Source organism: Ictidomys tridecemlineatus, chromosome 13, assembly GCF_052094955.1.
Source record: "Ictidomys tridecemlineatus isolate mIctTri1 chromosome 13, mIctTri1.hap1, whole genome shotgun sequence".
Taxonomy (NCBI): Eukaryota; Metazoa; Chordata; class Mammalia; order Rodentia; family Sciuridae; genus Ictidomys; species Ictidomys tridecemlineatus.
The window spans coordinates 91,750,642-91,766,747 of NC_135489.1; the positions used below are offsets into that span (position 1 = coordinate 91,750,642).

Sequence of the window (16,106 nt, forward strand, 5' to 3'; positions counted from 1 at the left end):
TCCCACGTTACCAGCTGGACTGCTTTGAAGTATGACACAGAAGGGATAATTCTTTGGAAGGGTCATTTAGGAACTTTGTTGGTGTCAGAGGATAAAAGCAGCACTGTCCCCACGATGTGGAACAAAAAAAAATGAGCATCTGAGCAGGTCAGCAAGACGGAGCCACAATGATCCAGGAGGGCCCCAGACACCGACTGCTGGGTCAAGCGTTTCCGGGAAAGAACATTCTCGAAACAAAGACATAACCAACAAGTTATATTATTTTTTATTCATGTTAGAATTTCTATCAGTGTTTGAACATTAATATTTAGAGAGTTTGTACATTTTCACCTTCCGAGGTGAGAACCACCTAGGTCACAAGGGGTAACTAACACGTGTGTCACGATCGCGGGAAAATCCACTCACCCTCACTCTCTTAACACTGTTAAAAAACATTTTCTTTTGCCTGGCCGCAATTTACAATGAAAAGTGTCCCCACTCATGTCTCAGCAAAGTTCCAGACATCTTGGATTCATCACATATAAATTCTTTAAAAATATACTTCTGTCAAAAGACTCGATGACTACTATGTACACTACAAAAATAAATTTTCATATAAATAAATTATATGGCATACTTTTATCTTTGTAATTGAAATGACACAAACTCATTTCCGCCCCAGTCGGCAGACAACGAGACCCAGTTTGAATATTAATTTCCTTTAAACTCCTTACACTAAAACCTACCATGAGTCCTTAATGTAAATGTTATATACTCTGAACTATTTAACATTAGTAAGCACTCTATACAAATAAAAATTCTGTTCAAAAGTAAAACATAGCTGTAATAGTGTTTCCAATAGAAATAAAATCCCTGCATTTTTTTTTTGTTATAAACTGGCATGACAAACACTGTAGGAAAACATTCTTATGATACAAAATTATAAATATCAGCAAAGATTTTCTTTTTTTTTAAAAAAAATTAAAACATCCAAATGAACAAACAAGACAGACAAGAAAGAGAGAGAGAGAGAGAGAGAGAGAGAGAGAGAGAGAGACAAATTCGCTTCCTGCCAGCCCTGAGTCCTGCTGTGGCCAGTGTGACCCTGGAGAAAGTCCTATGTTGTACAGAGACCGAGTGCTGCTCGGTTCACCTGCCCTACACAAGCCGGGATCGGGAGAGGAGGGAGAAGCGCACCAGAGTGCAGGGGTGGAGTTTTCTGGCAGAGCCGGTGCCAGGAGGGCAGACTGCATGGCTGACGATCAGGCACCCACAAGTGCAGGGGGTGGCCGGGCCCTTGGTGGCTGCCTATTAGTACCTTACAGTTTTTGTGGCAAGTTCCAGGGTCTGAGGTCACTGTGCCCCGGGGCCTGTTGCCTTTCTCTGAAGGTTTTCCATGTGAGACGGGGGACAATGGGAGCTGTCACTTGGTTACCCCCACAGTAACTAAGGCTTCAGCCATGCGGACACCTGGTCCTCTCCTGAGACAAGTGACTGGGTTGGTTTGCAGGGAGCCCTTTCCCCCGACTCGTGCTGGTCTCTGGCTACAGGGGCAAAAGGAAGCCCAGGCCTCCGAGCCCGAGAACGGAGTCCACACCGACGCAGACCTTTCAAGAATAGCGTCGGGGGGTGGGGGGGGGGTGGGGAACCTGCCTCCGTCCACACCTGCAGGACCCCTCGGTCCCACGTTACCAGGTGTGCCATCACACCTTCCTGCTCTTCAGTGAACGTCACACCGAAAAGACAGTGACCACAGAGCAGAGGGACACCGCGTTCTGACTGGTTTAGGAAGCCTGCCCCCAGCGTGGACATGGAGAGAAGGACCCCCGAGAGGCCCCACCCCACAGGACTTCTCGTCACCAGATGGGACGCTCACTGTTCCGTTTTACAGAAGCCCCAGCCAGCGGTTCCATGTTAGAAAGAGGGGGACGGTAAACTTAATCACAGTGTGAATTTACATCATAGGGACTCAAGTGTCACCTCTGGGTTGACTGTGGGCAGAAGAAACCCAACAGGTTTTCTACCTGTACCAGGGCCGTGGGGGGACTGTGTGTGTGTGTGTGTGTGTGTGTGTGTGTGTACATGTGCGGTGTGTGCTGATCACGAGAGGGCACAGTGCTACATGCTTTTCTAGAGTTCATGGAGGCTCGGCAAGGACCCACCACGAGGCCTGCTTCCTCACTCCTGACCACGGGAGAGCGTTGGGTCTACACCCTGAGGTTCCAGCGCCCATCACCAGGATCAAGGTGAAGGTGCTTACTCCCTCTGAAGCGCGAGGTGGGGCATCGGGAGGGCAACGTGATGGTAAGAGAGCCCGGCTTCTCCCGGACCATCCCTGGAGAGTGCGGCGAAGGTCAAGGCCAGCCCTCCACCAACACAGAGCCACAACGACCGACAGCATGACCCCTCCAGCCTGACTGGGCAGAGCCCACTAAGCATTACAGACAGCGTTAGAAACAGACAAAAAAAAAAACAAAAAAAAAAAACCCCAAATCACAGTACAGTACATTGGGAAATCACACACGTGTTCACACACATGACCAAACAGAGAACCGCATACAACTACCCCTAGAGAAGCCACCGAGATTAACGTGCTTTCTTCATATCTGCTCATTAAACAACAACAAACATTATCACGCATAGCGTGTTTGAAAGTTAACAGTAACATTCCATACTACCACAGGGTCGTGATATGCAAATTTAAAATATTTTAAAACAGGAACCTTTACAAAATAATCCTATTACATAAGCAATATTTGCATAGAATTATACAGGTAAATTATACAATATCGAAGCAGCAGCAACATATGCTGAACCTTTAAGACTAAATTAAGCTTGGTTGTGGCACGGAGACCAATGTACAGAAAGGGAGGGGCCCCGAAGCCCCCCACCCCGGGGCAGGAGCGGGGGAAGCCCCAGGCCACATTACTTTACACCATTCCCTCTATATTACACATGTGTACACCTCTTAAATATTTATAGAAATATTGAACAAAATAATACAGTGGGTTACAGTGACGGCGAGCTGCTCTCCGGGTGGGGCACGTCTCAGACTCCCAGCAGCCGTCCTCAGGCAGTGCTGGAAGGGGCGGGGGCGGGGTCCAATCTTTGGCCTCTTTGCTTCAGATTTTAATCACCCTTTAAAAGAAAACCAAAAAGGGCTGTCAAGGTGGGTAACAGGTGCCTGCATATAGAGGGTTAGGGGGCAGCGAGCGGCTGGGGAAGGGGCCCAGGGGGCCGCGGGCTGGTCCCCATCCTTCCTTCACCCAGTGGCAGAACACAGGGACATGTGCTCTGTGACTGCCCACGGAGCTGCATATTCATGGCACACAGAGGACCGTCTGCCTGGATGATTAAGGATGGGTGTATCAGGACATTAAACGCACCTCCCACGAGAATTTGGCATTTGTGATGGGACCCCATCTAAGCTCGGACCACTGAGCACCTGCTGGGGCCCCATTATACCCACTGGCAAAAGGCAGAAGGCGGCTTCGGGGCCCTTGTCGAGCTGTGCTCATCCTTAACAGGTTTAGGGAAGGACCCAGGGTGGAACTGGACTCTCTCCCCGGAGACGGCAAACTTGTACACACTGGCCTTGCCTTGGGGTCGACAGGTCCCTGGGGTCCAGCTCGGGATATGCCAATGGCCAGGGGCCCCCGGAAGAGACAGCCTGAGATTCCAGGTGCTTCTCTGCACCCCAGGCCCATGGCCAGTGTGCAAGGCCCGGCCACCTGTGTTGGCAGCACGCACCTCAGTTGGAGCTGCCTCCCCAGGGCCTCTCCTCACATTCCACGTCCTGCAGCTCAATGACTTCCACCTTCGAGTCCCTCCTCTCGCACCGGACGTGAAAAGGCACGTGGGGGTCCTCGAACAGCCCAGGGTCAGTCTCGGGGTAGCCCTCGTAGCCTGGGCAGAGACCCCCTCGGGGGTTCCGCCCAGGCCCGGGCCCAGGGACGGGCGGGGGATGCACGGCAACAGTCACGGAAGCAGAAGCCGTCACAGTGGTGATGGGCTGGCAGTAGCCGGGCACAGAGCTGCCCAAGGCAGTGGACGCTGGGTTCCGAGGGTTGTGAGAACGGGCCCCCCGGGGGCCGGAGCGGTCCCTATTGCTAGGGCCAGAATGCCCTTCAGTAGGAATTTCAAAAGCGTCTCTGCGCGGTCTGTAGGGGGGTGGCCGCAAGCCTTCTCTGGCAGGGTCCCTGCGGGTCTGCTGGCTTTGCTGTCCGGGGGGCAGGGAGCCCGAGTCCAGGTGAGGCTGCTGTCGAGGGTTCCAGGGTGGGTGATGCCTTGATTCAGGATGGACCACCTGCAGAGGGTGAGGACAGGTCAACACAGGCGGCAGGTGCCAACCCCAGGTTGGGCACTGCTCCCTCCAGACCCCCAACCGTCAGCCCCAGGGAGCCAATGGGGACCTTCTGCCTATGAGGGAAGCTCTTCACGCCCCTCCGGGATGTGGCAGGGGACGCGCTCTGGGATCCTGTTTCCAGGCTTGCCCTGACACAGCCGGCTGGACACAAGAGCAGGCTGCTCATAAATGCAGGGCTCCGGCAGGAGGCCGTCCCAGCTGCTTCCGCCACCCCGCCCTGCTCAGTCCAGCCAGGCCCTGGGCTCCGCTCTTCTAAAAACTGCAAAGTATCGTCCAGCCCTGCCGGCCACAGCGCGGGCCGTGGGCAGGACTGTCCACCCCGCACTGCCGGGTGTGGTAGCCATCAGAGACACGCGGTTATTTAAGTTTAAACGAACAGAAATGCAAAGTGCATTTCCTCGGTTACACGAGCCACATTTCAAGTGTCCCTCGGTCACGTGTGGCCAGCGGCTACGATGCTGGGGAGCAGGGAGAGAGCACGTCCACCATCGCAGAAAGTCCTCTCGGGCAGGGCGGCTCTGTCCGCTTGTTAGGAGTCTGGTTTCTGGGTCTCTATACAAAGCGCGGAGCAACACAGTGGCCACATCAATCAAAAGGACCGTGACCAACTTCAAAGTCCTTCAGCTTGTACCTATTTTTAGGCTCCTGCTGAACAAAACCAGATTCACACTGCAGCTCAGCAGGCACCGTCACGGGGGGCGAGGGCAGGACAATCGAGGTTATTGGGTTGGCCCCTCTCTCTTTCATGGAAGGGCTGCTCTGGCCTGGGACTGGAATACCCATTTCCTGGCAGGATGGCAGGGGGCCTTGGTGGAGCAACACGAGTCTTGGAACCTTCCTGGGCTTCTGGAAGCTGAGCTCTGGGCCTGGGGCGGGGGCCAGGCCATCCTTGGGAGCACAGGGTGGGCCGAGGAACGCAGGAGCTCGGGGCCCCAGAGGCCGGGTTCCCGCGGCAACTTACGGTGGAACGGGCGAAGACCGGGTTTTCTGTGGCTTCCACGATCACTCGGTGGGGACGACCCCCGGCGCCCTGCTGGGCCTCGTACTGCCGCAGCTCCTCACTGAGGCCGGACACCGTGGTCTGAGAGCTGTACTCCGAGTCGGAGGAATCAGACCCGTTGTTCGTGTGACTGGGAGGCACCGCGAATCGGACAACGCTCGGGGGTGGCTCAGGGGAGGGGGTGGGCAGCCGGTCCAGGCCGTGGGCAGGAGACACCTGTTTATGGGGATTCCACATGAAACGTGTGACTGTCTGTCTACGGCTGTGTGGTCTCCGAGCTCAAAGCATCGTGCGGGTGTCTGTCCCCTGCCCCGTGACCCACCCACCTCTCTGCCACCTGGAGGACATTCAGGTCCCACAACTGCAGCAAGGGAACAACTGCCCTCTGGACAGTTGGACACTGGAAAGGTGACATGTGCACCCTTTACGGCCATTATGCCCCAACATCCACCTCGTGGATGGTCTTCATTTATCCAGGGTCCTAAGCTGCCGGTGACTGATCAGCTGGCTTAAAACGAGGCCAGTCCTACACCCCCGCCCCCCGCCAGACAATCACAATGGAAGAGGGGAAAGGCCATTGCTATTAGATGTTTACTGAAAAGGTAAACAATCTGCAAACGCAGTCGTATCTAAATATCTAAATTAACAGTGGAAGACCCGTGCTCAGGTGACCTGTGGGTTGGACACTACGCTCGGCATAATTACTGACCTCGGGATACGGTCCAAAGAAAGACAAAAGAACTGGAAGCAAAACCAGTCCATTGAGAACACCCAGGATGGTCAGGATCGCCAGGACTGCAAAGAAATACCTGGAAGACGGAGAGAAACAGCAACCTTCAGCGTGACAGAGGTAAGTCAGGCTACCCCTCCTGTCCCCAGATACCGCAGCACGCCAACACCCCAAATTAACAAACCCACCCCGCTGAAATGCGGCTACAAAAACCAGAGTTCAAATGCAACAGGAGATCCGTTTTTTTGTTTCTTTTCTTTTCTTTCTTTTTACCTTATGACTTTGAGGACTACATTCCACAACCCAAAGTGTTAGTTCGTGAAGGGAAGGAAAAAAAAAATTAGTTTGTTAATTTGCTGAAATCTCAGGCATGTAATGTTATTTATGAATGTGTTACACAAACACAAAAATATGGCGTGTGAGCTGAATGGCTGAGCAAACTGAAAGCACAAACAATGCCGAGGGGCCCTGTGCCCGAAAACCCAGCAGAAGCAAACAAATGAAGCGAAGGGTGTAGAATTTAAACAATTTGGCCCGGGAGGAGAGGCAGCCACTGCTGCAGGCGGCTAATCCACTGTGAAATGCTTCTGCCTCTTACGGCAGAATCTCTAATTAAGTCTCCAGTGGATCAGGTGAGGCTTTGCCTGGGCTTTCATTAATCAGAACTTTCTGCCTAGGATTCTGCGAGTTCCAGTTTTTACCAAACGGCTCCCAATGGCACCCTCTTTAGAACACAGGAACCAGCTCTCCGCAAAGAAAACGCCGCCCATTCTGTGGGAGCGGGCATTGTGCTGGGTGAGGGCGCTCCACAATGGCGGGGCTGCGCTGCCGGCCAACCTTTTGTTGGACAATTTAGCATCTCTGAATACTCTTGTTTTGCGTCAGCCAATGCAAACATAAAGGCCACAGCACCATGGCTGAAGAGGAGCACACACAAGCAGTTCTGCTTTCCCACCATTGAGGGCTAAGGTCTAGGGTCCTCCGCCGCACCCAGGTGGACCTGCCAGCAGGAAAGGTTCCGAGGACGGATGGATGGATGGACGGACGGACGCTGGGCACGGCCCGAGGGCGCGCACTCAGCAAGGATGCATTTCTGGAACTAATGATTTCTAGGGCTTTGATGGAAGTGGGCTGGGGGTGGGGGAGAGCGGGTCAGGATGCTCTGGGCAGAGGGAGGGCAAGGTATGGAGCTGTTAATGGTCCGCTGGATCATAAAACGGGACAGGACCCCCCAACTCTGCCATGCCGATGCGTGTTTCAAAACTAGATGAAAGGGGAGAGGATCCCTATAAAAATACAAATACCTCACAGCTATTGTAAACACCAGAAACTTCTGAGCTGCATTAGTAAGAGGCCGAGCCGCCCAGGCCTCGCTCTAATGTAAACTGCGGGACGTTAGGCGGAGGCAGATATCAGCGGCGGGCATTAAGACATTTACATCCCATCCATTTAGCTGTAGCATAAACGGACCAATTAGATTCCTGACGGCTTCATGTATACAATGTCTGCTCACTTATTCGACCTCAGAGAGGGCTCTATCAGGCTAATCCATCCTGTGATGGGAAATGGGAAGCCCTCTTACGTGTTTGAAACAGGAATCCGGAGGTCTCTGGACGGGAACAAGCAGCCCCTGAGATTCCACCCTTTAGGTCCCTCCCAACCCCACTCCTGGGGTTTCAGGCTCGGCTCCTTCCTGGGGCTCACTTAGCACCCCGGCTGACTGTGATGCTCACGGGACCCCACTGCACCCTGCACATCTCCCTGCTCCTCCTGGTCTTGAACCACCTGGGAATTGTTCTCTCTCCAGAAGGCTGCGGGTGGGGCCCGTGGCGTGCTCACTTAGGCAAAATGGCACTTGGGGGGGTTTTCACTGCCTTTGTGCTCAATGAGAAAGTAATTACGCAAAAGAAACTATTTGGCACGGGGCTTTTAGACCCTAAAGAGACAATGCCAATGTCTGAGTAAATGTATACTGAAGAAATGGAAGTCAAAGTCAAATGAACTGCTTAAAACAAAACAGGCCCAAACCTTTATCTAAGTTAGGCAACTATCTAGTTGGTATTGGCAAACACACATTTGCTAATTGGCTTGCCGAGGCTGTGTTGAGAAGGCCGGCGTGCATGGGCCTTGGAATGGGAGCTGGCCGGGATGCAGATTCCACCCTTCCCTGCCCCCAAAGATCTCGTTGGCATTTCAAGAACCTCAGATGACTTAGAAGTGTACTTATGGTTCCAGAAAAGTGCTGGTCTACACGGAAACAGCTCTGCTCACTCCAGTGTGAAACCAGAGTGAGCAAACAGTGGCTCATTCCAGGTGGGCTTTAGCTAAAACTCCTCGTTACCCCCACCCCCCGACACACGGAGGCCCGATCTGCCTCCCTCTGCAGACTGAGGCATATTGGGTTCTGCTTGTCCTCGTTCTGCACCTCTGTTCTCCTGTCTTTGCTACCTGACACTGTGGTTGTGTTAGACCCAAGAGGAGCCACCTCACCAAGCTGCAATGGCGCTCTCGCTATCTCGAGAGCAGAGCCTCTTTCCCTGCAGATCTCTAGTTCCTCTCATAGGGAAAACTCGCTCTCCTTTCATGTCACATTCATACTTCAGTCAACCAGAAAGAAAAAGCCTGCCTCCAGACCCCCAAGAGAAGCACTCAAACCAGGCTTTGGATGTCCACAGGGTGACACCCAAGTCACATGCTCACCGCTTCCTAAAGCTCAGTGGGGACTTTGTATGTGAGATCTGGGCACATTGTCTTCACCTCTTAAAAGAACAAAGTCTGGGTGACCATTCTAAGTATCTGTAAGTTTTCCTTTCAACAGTTTTGAAGGAGATGAAGTAAGTTAAATGTGGTCAATTAATGGGAACCTCGGTCACCTGTGCAAACAGCCTCAACCTGGAGCTGCCCCTGCTGCTAGGCCCCTCCCCTCCCACGGGCTCTAGAGGAGAGCTTGTCTTTACACCCTTCACCAGCAAGGCAGATGCTGCAGCCCCCAGGTGCAGGAAGGCAGGGCGACGAACAGCACAGAGCTAAGCCTGGTGGTTTTCAAGGTGAGGCTCCCCTCGCGCTCTCCCTTACCTGACGATGAAATCAAACTCAGACCCTGCAAGCATCAGGACTCCGAGCAGGGTGGACACGGCGCCATCCAGAACGGGCGCGAACATGTGCTCCAGGGCAAGCACGGCCCTGCGGTTCTTATCGCCAATCGCTGTCAGAAAGGCCTGTGGGACGAGAAGGGTTCGGAGGGTCAGGTCCCCAGACCACAGGTGGCAGATGCTGCTTTGCTTTGTCTGAAATGCTGCGAGCTGCCTTTGGCCATCCCCGACAGCTCCAGGAATGTTTAACCAGGGTGGCTCAAGCCTATAGCCTTGATCTGGGCTCACACTACAATGTCCTGGTTCCGGGGGGGATGGGGGCACATTCGCGTCGATGTAAATCTTGAACCAAACCAAACCAAAACTACACCAAAATGTGTGGGAACGTTTTCCTTCACTGCCCCTCGTCTGTAAGGGTTTGTCCCCCTGAAGAAGCTCACACGGAGGCCTCCAGTTTGAAAGCACCAGGGTTCTGGAGGATGCTTTAGATGGTCAAGATCTTGTTTCCCCAAGGGCTCAGCTCAGTGTCACAGGCAACTGGGTGCTGAGTACATGTCCTCTCGGGATCATGCCAAGGGAAGAACTGTCACTGTTCCAAAGTGAGCACCACCAAGGCATGACAAAGAGGGACCGGACCTCCAGTTGGCCCGAGCCTGCCCCTGTGTACAGGGACACGTCCCTGCCGCCTACGTGCGCCTTGAGCTTCTCCAGGTCAGGACTGCTTGACCTCTACCAAGTGGGACTGGGTAGAGGAAGGTGTGACGTTGATCAGGTGGTTGGGGAACACGACCCAGGACCCTCTTGAATGTGACTTAGGGATTATTCTTCCCTGGCTGCTCCCATAGCGGGACTCCAGCAGGGAGCCCTGTGCCTGGGACAAGTTTTCTCTCTGCTCAATGGTTTGGGCTGCTCTGGGATGTTCCAAAAGAGAGCTCAGAGAGGGCCGGGAACCCCATGGGTCATCCCCGTCACTCAAATGCCCTGTGCAAGGACAAGGAGAGTCGTTTTTCTTAACAGATGAAGAAACACAAGTATATACACTCATCATCTGAGTCTTATTTTCCCTAAAATGGGTTCTACTCTTTCCAGAGTTGGGAAAGACAGTGGGGTCAACACAGCTGCCTTCTGCTCTTGGGAGGAAAGGGGGTTGGCGTCCTTTTGCTCTGTGCCATATCTGGACCATGACACCATTGCCACGTGTCTCCCGTGGCTTACAGTGAAATGCAGCAAAGTGACAGGAACCGCCTACTTCTTTCAGGACTCTCGGGGAAGAAGCATCTTTGTTAAGTCTATTCTGTCATGTTATAAACCTTGTAAGAGCAGTAACTGTCTAAACAGTTTCACGTGTAAGAACACCGTGTCCTGCCTGTAGACAGTGCTCTTGGAAAGGCGTTTGAGGAGGAGCAAAACAGTCAGAAGCCTGCAGTTTGCATTTCCAGGATAAAAATCAGTTCTGATTTTTCTAGCACTCCTGTTTGCAAGGCTAGCACAAAGGCCGGGTCTTTCATTCCTAGCAGAATAAACGAATTACATGTCGATCTGTAACTCGTGTGCAAATGTTTCTCCTTTTTAAAAGAAAAGGGATTAGAATTACGTGTTTTTTAAATTCTGGGCTGGCAGACTACCCTTTAAAAAAAAAGAGAGAAGCTGGGCACTGTGGCACAGGCCTGTAATCCCAGTGGCTCTGGAGGCTGAGGCAGGAGGATGGCGAGTTCAAAGCCAGCCGCAGCAAAAAGGGAGGTGCTGAGCAAATCAGTGAGACCCTGTCTCTAAAGAAAACACAAAATAGGGCTGGGGATGTGGCTCAGTGGCTGAGTGCCCCTGAGTTCAATCCCTGGTACCCCCCCCCCCCCAAAAAAAACCTCTCTTTCCTCCAAGCTCCAAGAAAAAATGGTAATTTTATGTAGGCTCCAAATTCAGAGAATATCATTTTTATATTAGGAACGTTTAATCAATAATTTCAGCCAAACATTCCTTTTAAATACCAAAGTTAATAATCTCTGGGCTGCATAATAAAGGCCTGGAAAGACCAGAGATAGCACAGGTGGGAGACTTTGTGTGGACACGCACAGGCTGTGGGCCACGGTGCCACGGGACGCCTGCCACAGAACTGCAAAAGCAAAGCGAGAAGTGACGTGGTCCAAGTCCAGCACGAGGCTTCCTGGCTGGGGCATTCCAAGCCCACGTCCTCACTCAGTAAACGCCCACCAACAGCACCAGGGGCCCAGGCTCTCATCACTTCTGCATGCTGCTACGAGCCTTCTGAACGGTTCTCTGATCCGTCTACACCATGGGTTTGTCTCTTGAACCAAAGAGCCCTCTAAAATTTGATTTCCTCCAGCAAAACATTCACAAGCATCGGACGCAGAGGGGCGGGATTTCCTGTTGACGCCAAGGCTGGTCCTCTTACTTTCTGCCATCATGGATTTGAAGGCTGGGGGTCAGGGAGCGGGGTGCACACGGGCGGAAGAGCCAGCACCTGAGTGTGGGGCACCGAGGCCTCTGCTCACAGGTCGAGGGTGGCTCCCTGGGTGCCAGCTCATCCCGCCCTCCATCAGGCGGTCCCCACCAAGTGGCTGGTGTGGTCTTGTTTCATCTCCACTTTACGACTGTTTTAAAGTCGGGTGCCGGCATGCCCACGCACACACTCGCGCACACACTCCGTCCTGGGAACAAAACTGGCAGCTCCCAGACCCAAGGTGATACTGTGACAGCCGACCACATCAAAAGAGCAGACTCCGAGGGGCTGGCTCTGACGCCAGCTCGGGGCTCAGGTCCCCTACGGTGCCCTGCGGTGTCCTCAGACTCCCCCAGAGGGAAAGGGCTCCAACGTTTCAGCCCTGAGCCTGTCAGGCGATGCAGGGGGGAAACATAAAGGACCCCACGTGGCCAGTAAAGGGGCTGGAGGAAACGATCCCTTTCATCAAACTGTTGCTTGAACTTTCTCCCTTACCAAAGCCACGTGAACGGTGAACTCCACCCCGATGCCGACGGAGGCGATCAGGATGACCACGGGCACAGCGCTCAGCTTGATTCCGATGAGGCCCATCATGCCGAAGAGCTCCACCGTCATCAAAGCCAGGACCATCACCTTGGAGAAGGCACACAGCGAGCGATCAGGGTGGGGCACAGCACACACAGGTGTCCAACGGGGAGGGCACAGAACTCAGGTGACCTCAGGAAGACGCCTGTGGCCCACATGCCATCAAGGGACTGACTTGCTGTGACCTTGGACAAGGTCCTCCCTTCCTATCACTCTGCTCTGCTGGGAAGGGAGACCTTGGTACAGTGCCTTTGTAAGAAGGAGCACAATCGGCCCCGTTCAGTACGATCATGCAAGTTGCTTTTCCAATATAGCTGTCGTACTGTGGTGTAAGGCAAAAAACTATCAAAACGTCTCCACTAGAGCCTTCTGTGAAGAACCAGAGCTGCACGTTTTACATATATTGGCTCTCTGTTTCTGGTCTTCCTCATCTGTGGATCTGAACGATCATGGATTGAAAATACTCTTGGGGGGAAAACCCTGCACCTGTACTGAACAGGCACGGAGGTTTCTCCTGGTCCTTAGGCCCTAAGTAAGACACTGGAATAACTACAGTCAAGATTTACCTTGAATGAGGTACTAGATGTCATGTAAACGTGATTGATCTAAGGCTTACAGAAAGTGCATAAAGGTTCTGTGTAAATAATATGCCATTTTATAAGACATCTAGGTATCAATGGATTTAGGTGTCTGGGGGCAGGGTTCTGGAATCATCCCCAGGTAATGACTGTAGTTTACAACAAGGTCTTTTCTTCTGCTTTGATTTGTTTTTCAGTACCAGGGATAGAATCCAGGGGCACTTAAAAACCGAGCCACATCCCAGACACCCCCCCACACACACCTTTTTAAAAAATTTTATTTAGAGACAGGGTCTTGCCAAGTTGTTTGGGGCCTCACTGAGTTGCTGAGGTTGGCTTTGAACTTGGGATGCTCCTGCCTCAGCCTCCCAAGCTGCTGGGATTGCAGGCCACTGCGTCCAGCTCTCTGCTTTGATCTTGAGCATGGAAGCCGTCCATCATCCTTCCGCCATTTCCCCCCATATCCTCGAGCCATGGCTTCACTTTCTATCATCCCCCTGTGTCACAGGTGACACTTCTGAGTGACTGAGTTGAGACAGAGTTTGGAGTCGCCTCACCCTCCATCCTCAAGGGAGCTCGTGGGATGAGAAGGATGAAAATCCTGGAGGGTCAAAGCAGTCTGGCTTGGTTGGAGGACGCCCAGGCTAAGTGAAGATGCCTTGGCCTAGGTCGGGGGAAGCCGGCAGCGGCGGGTGTGGGTCACGTCATGGGGCCGATGCACTTTGAAGAGATGAGGAGCAACTGGGGTGGACCAGCAGACCCTCAAGTCCAAAGGAGCGGCTTCTAGCAGCCTTTTACCTCTCTTGTAAAAATGTGGGGGGGGATGGAAAGAGCCGCGAGGCAGGTGCTGGAGTTTCTTGGGCCGAGGGGAAGAAAATACAAGTAAAACTCTCCCTGTATACAGAGGGCAGAGGCGGGAGGGCAGGCTCTTTCTTCTTGCGGGTGGGGTGGCGGGCAGAGGGGAAGGTCGGGGAAGAAGAATGGAAGATGGACAACGTCCATGGCCTGAGTACTGTGAAAAACATCTGCAGACTAAACATTTACCTTTCAACGTACCTGCTGCTGCCCAAACTTGTGCAGAAACAAAACCTGGTCTCTGTTTCCATAATTTTGGCATTTTAAAGGTTCTACTACACTCCGTGGAATTTTTAAAGGCTGCCATGATTTTATTGGACTCTACATGAAACTCACTTCAAATCAGAAAGCACTTTGGAGAATGGCTGTCCTAAAAACAGGGTAGCAGTGGGGGTGATCACTTCCCTGGGAGCTAAAACATACAGCAGTGCTTCAAAAGGCATCTTCCCTTGCTCGAACCGTGGCCCTGACCTCTTTGTGTCTCCCTTTCATGTCAAACACAGAGGAGGAACTTCTGTGCACCTTTAAGTTGGGGGTCACAAAATGACACTGGTAGAATGAAGAAGAAAGAAAAATTTCTACTTCACAAATGCTCAGAGCTGTTACCAAAGGTGTGCTTAAAAAGTCCCCCATCTCATATGCCCACGTTTTCGGGCTGCAATGCAGGGGACACAAGATTACGGCCATTAGAGGCTGTACCTCCACCATGAACCTCGCCACCTAGAGTCGAATAAATATATTCTGGATGATGCAATCGATACCCCCCCCCCCAAAGGGCCAGACATAAACACAACTTCCCGGCTGCAGAACGAGCTATGAGGAAAGGAATTTGACAGCCACAAAGACCCTTGTAACGAACTCACAATGATCCCAGCTGTCCAGGGGTTCAGCAGGAAGACCGCGCACACGAAGAACGTGCAGGCCAGCACCACGCTGATGGCCAGCAGCAGCCAGTGACGCAGGCTGATGTACTGCTCCCAGAAGAGGAAGGGGTAGCCGTTGGGGTAGCTGGCGAGCCCCAGGCTCGTGAAGTTGTTGCAGATGGTTCTCACTTTTTCAATGGCTTCCACAAAGTCCGAGGTGTCTCGCAAGCCGTTGAGGTAGAAAGGAAACTGGGCGTATTCGATGGGCTCTGCAGCGGGGACTGGAGAGAGAGGGCACCCGGTGAGGAAGGGCCGTGGTGAAGGGCCTGCCACACCACTGCATAGATGTGATGCAAGGAGAGAGGAGCTTTGCAGAAAACGGTGCTCACGGCCCCTCTTTTTAACATAAAGGAGAAACAACATTTATCTTGGGCTCTTTATAATGCTCATATTTGGTTTACAAAAAAATCTTTTTAAAATTTTTTTCCTTTTTTGCAGTGCTGGGGACTATACCCAAGGCCTCTTGCATGCTAGGCAAGTGCTCCACCATGGAGATGCTTTTTAACCAATAATTAACCTTCTTTGGTTTTTTTGGCGGGTAGGATGGGCAAGGAGCCCGTGACATGAGCATTCTTCAGCCCCCATTTTAATCATCCGGAAGCACTCGATCACTGTTTGTGAGGGGCCCAACACCTCAGGACTTCAATTTTGGGAATGCTTTTTGTCACACTGACACTCTTGAAGTCACCAAGTACAGACCTGGTTTCCTCGATGGCTATGAGCACAAAACGATTCCAGGGTCATGCTTTGCTGAGAAAAAATGCTCTGCTTTCTTACCCTTTAGCAATCCCACCAACTTACACCTCCCTTGCATCTTTGCTAATGCAATGCTAAGTCTTGGGCGACCGGGAAGAAACCCTCTTGCAACAAGCCTTTGGTTCCTGCCGCTGTGCCCTGCAGACCCTCTGGGGTCATTCAGCTGACTTGCTGAACATGATTTGCCCTATTATAATCTCAACTATAAATTTTCATTAAGACAAGCCTTGGCTGCTTGCCACAAGACTCTGGGGTTTAGATACGGGGAAGCACAACCCGCTGGCTTCCCGGCCCTGCGAGCAGAGGACTCGTCTTCTTTCTCACGTCCTCTCTTGGCCCGATATCCGAAGCGCACACTGCTACTAATATCTCGAACGTAAATGCAAATTGAATCCACCAGAACCACCTTTCAAACTCTGGGCTGAGAGGTGAAAGGAAGAGGACACTGTTGTATACACTTCTCCGCTCTGGTTTAAACAGCTTTGACAGAGCGCAGGTGCTTGGTGGCTTATAGGAATGACCCAACGTGCCAAAAATCCCTTCAACACCAGAGTTGACAAAGTTAAGATAAACATAAAATCCCCGGCGATAAAACTCTGCAATAGTAAAATAACACTCAACCTGGAGGCGTCCCTGACGTTCACGGGAACAGCTGGCACTCAAGACCAAAGCCTGAGGAGTGTCTGAGAGTTAAGCTACAAAAGGAGATTAGAGACTCCTTTCCCAGCGTGAGCGAGCGTGGGTTGTATCCCATTACACATCCTCATCCGTCTCCCAGAGTTTT

At 52.2% G+C, this 16,106-nt stretch overlaps 1 protein-coding gene across 6 annotated transcripts in view; it reads right to left on the reverse strand.

The window, feature by feature from the left end:
- Nucleotides 1-242: 242 nt before the first annotated feature.
- Nucleotides 243-16,106, reverse strand: part of Ptch1 (patched 1) — a 67,061-nt gene continuing 51,197 nt past the window's right edge. For 5 of the 6 annotated variants that reach the window (XM_078030539.1, XM_005334890.5, XM_078030541.1 and 2 more), the window contains 7 exons: nucleotides 14,507-14,787; nucleotides 12,121-12,258; nucleotides 9,151-9,293; nucleotides 6,055-6,154; nucleotides 5,307-5,561; nucleotides 3,730-4,285; nucleotides 243-3,117 (listed from right to left, as the gene is read on the reverse strand). In XM_078030539.1, the coding sequence (XP_077886665.1) occupies nucleotides 3,731-4,285; nucleotides 5,307-5,561; nucleotides 6,055-6,154; nucleotides 9,151-9,293; nucleotides 12,121-12,258; nucleotides 14,507-14,787 (1,472 nt within the window). In that variant the 3' untranslated portion in view covers nucleotides 243-3,117; nucleotide 3,730. Of the gene's footprint in view, nucleotides 3,118-3,729; nucleotides 4,286-5,306; nucleotides 5,562-6,054; nucleotides 6,155-6,348; nucleotides 6,365-9,150; nucleotides 9,294-12,120; nucleotides 12,259-14,506; nucleotides 14,788-16,106 lie in introns of those variants that run through there. The other variant, XM_021732971.3, reaches the window with a different exon arrangement.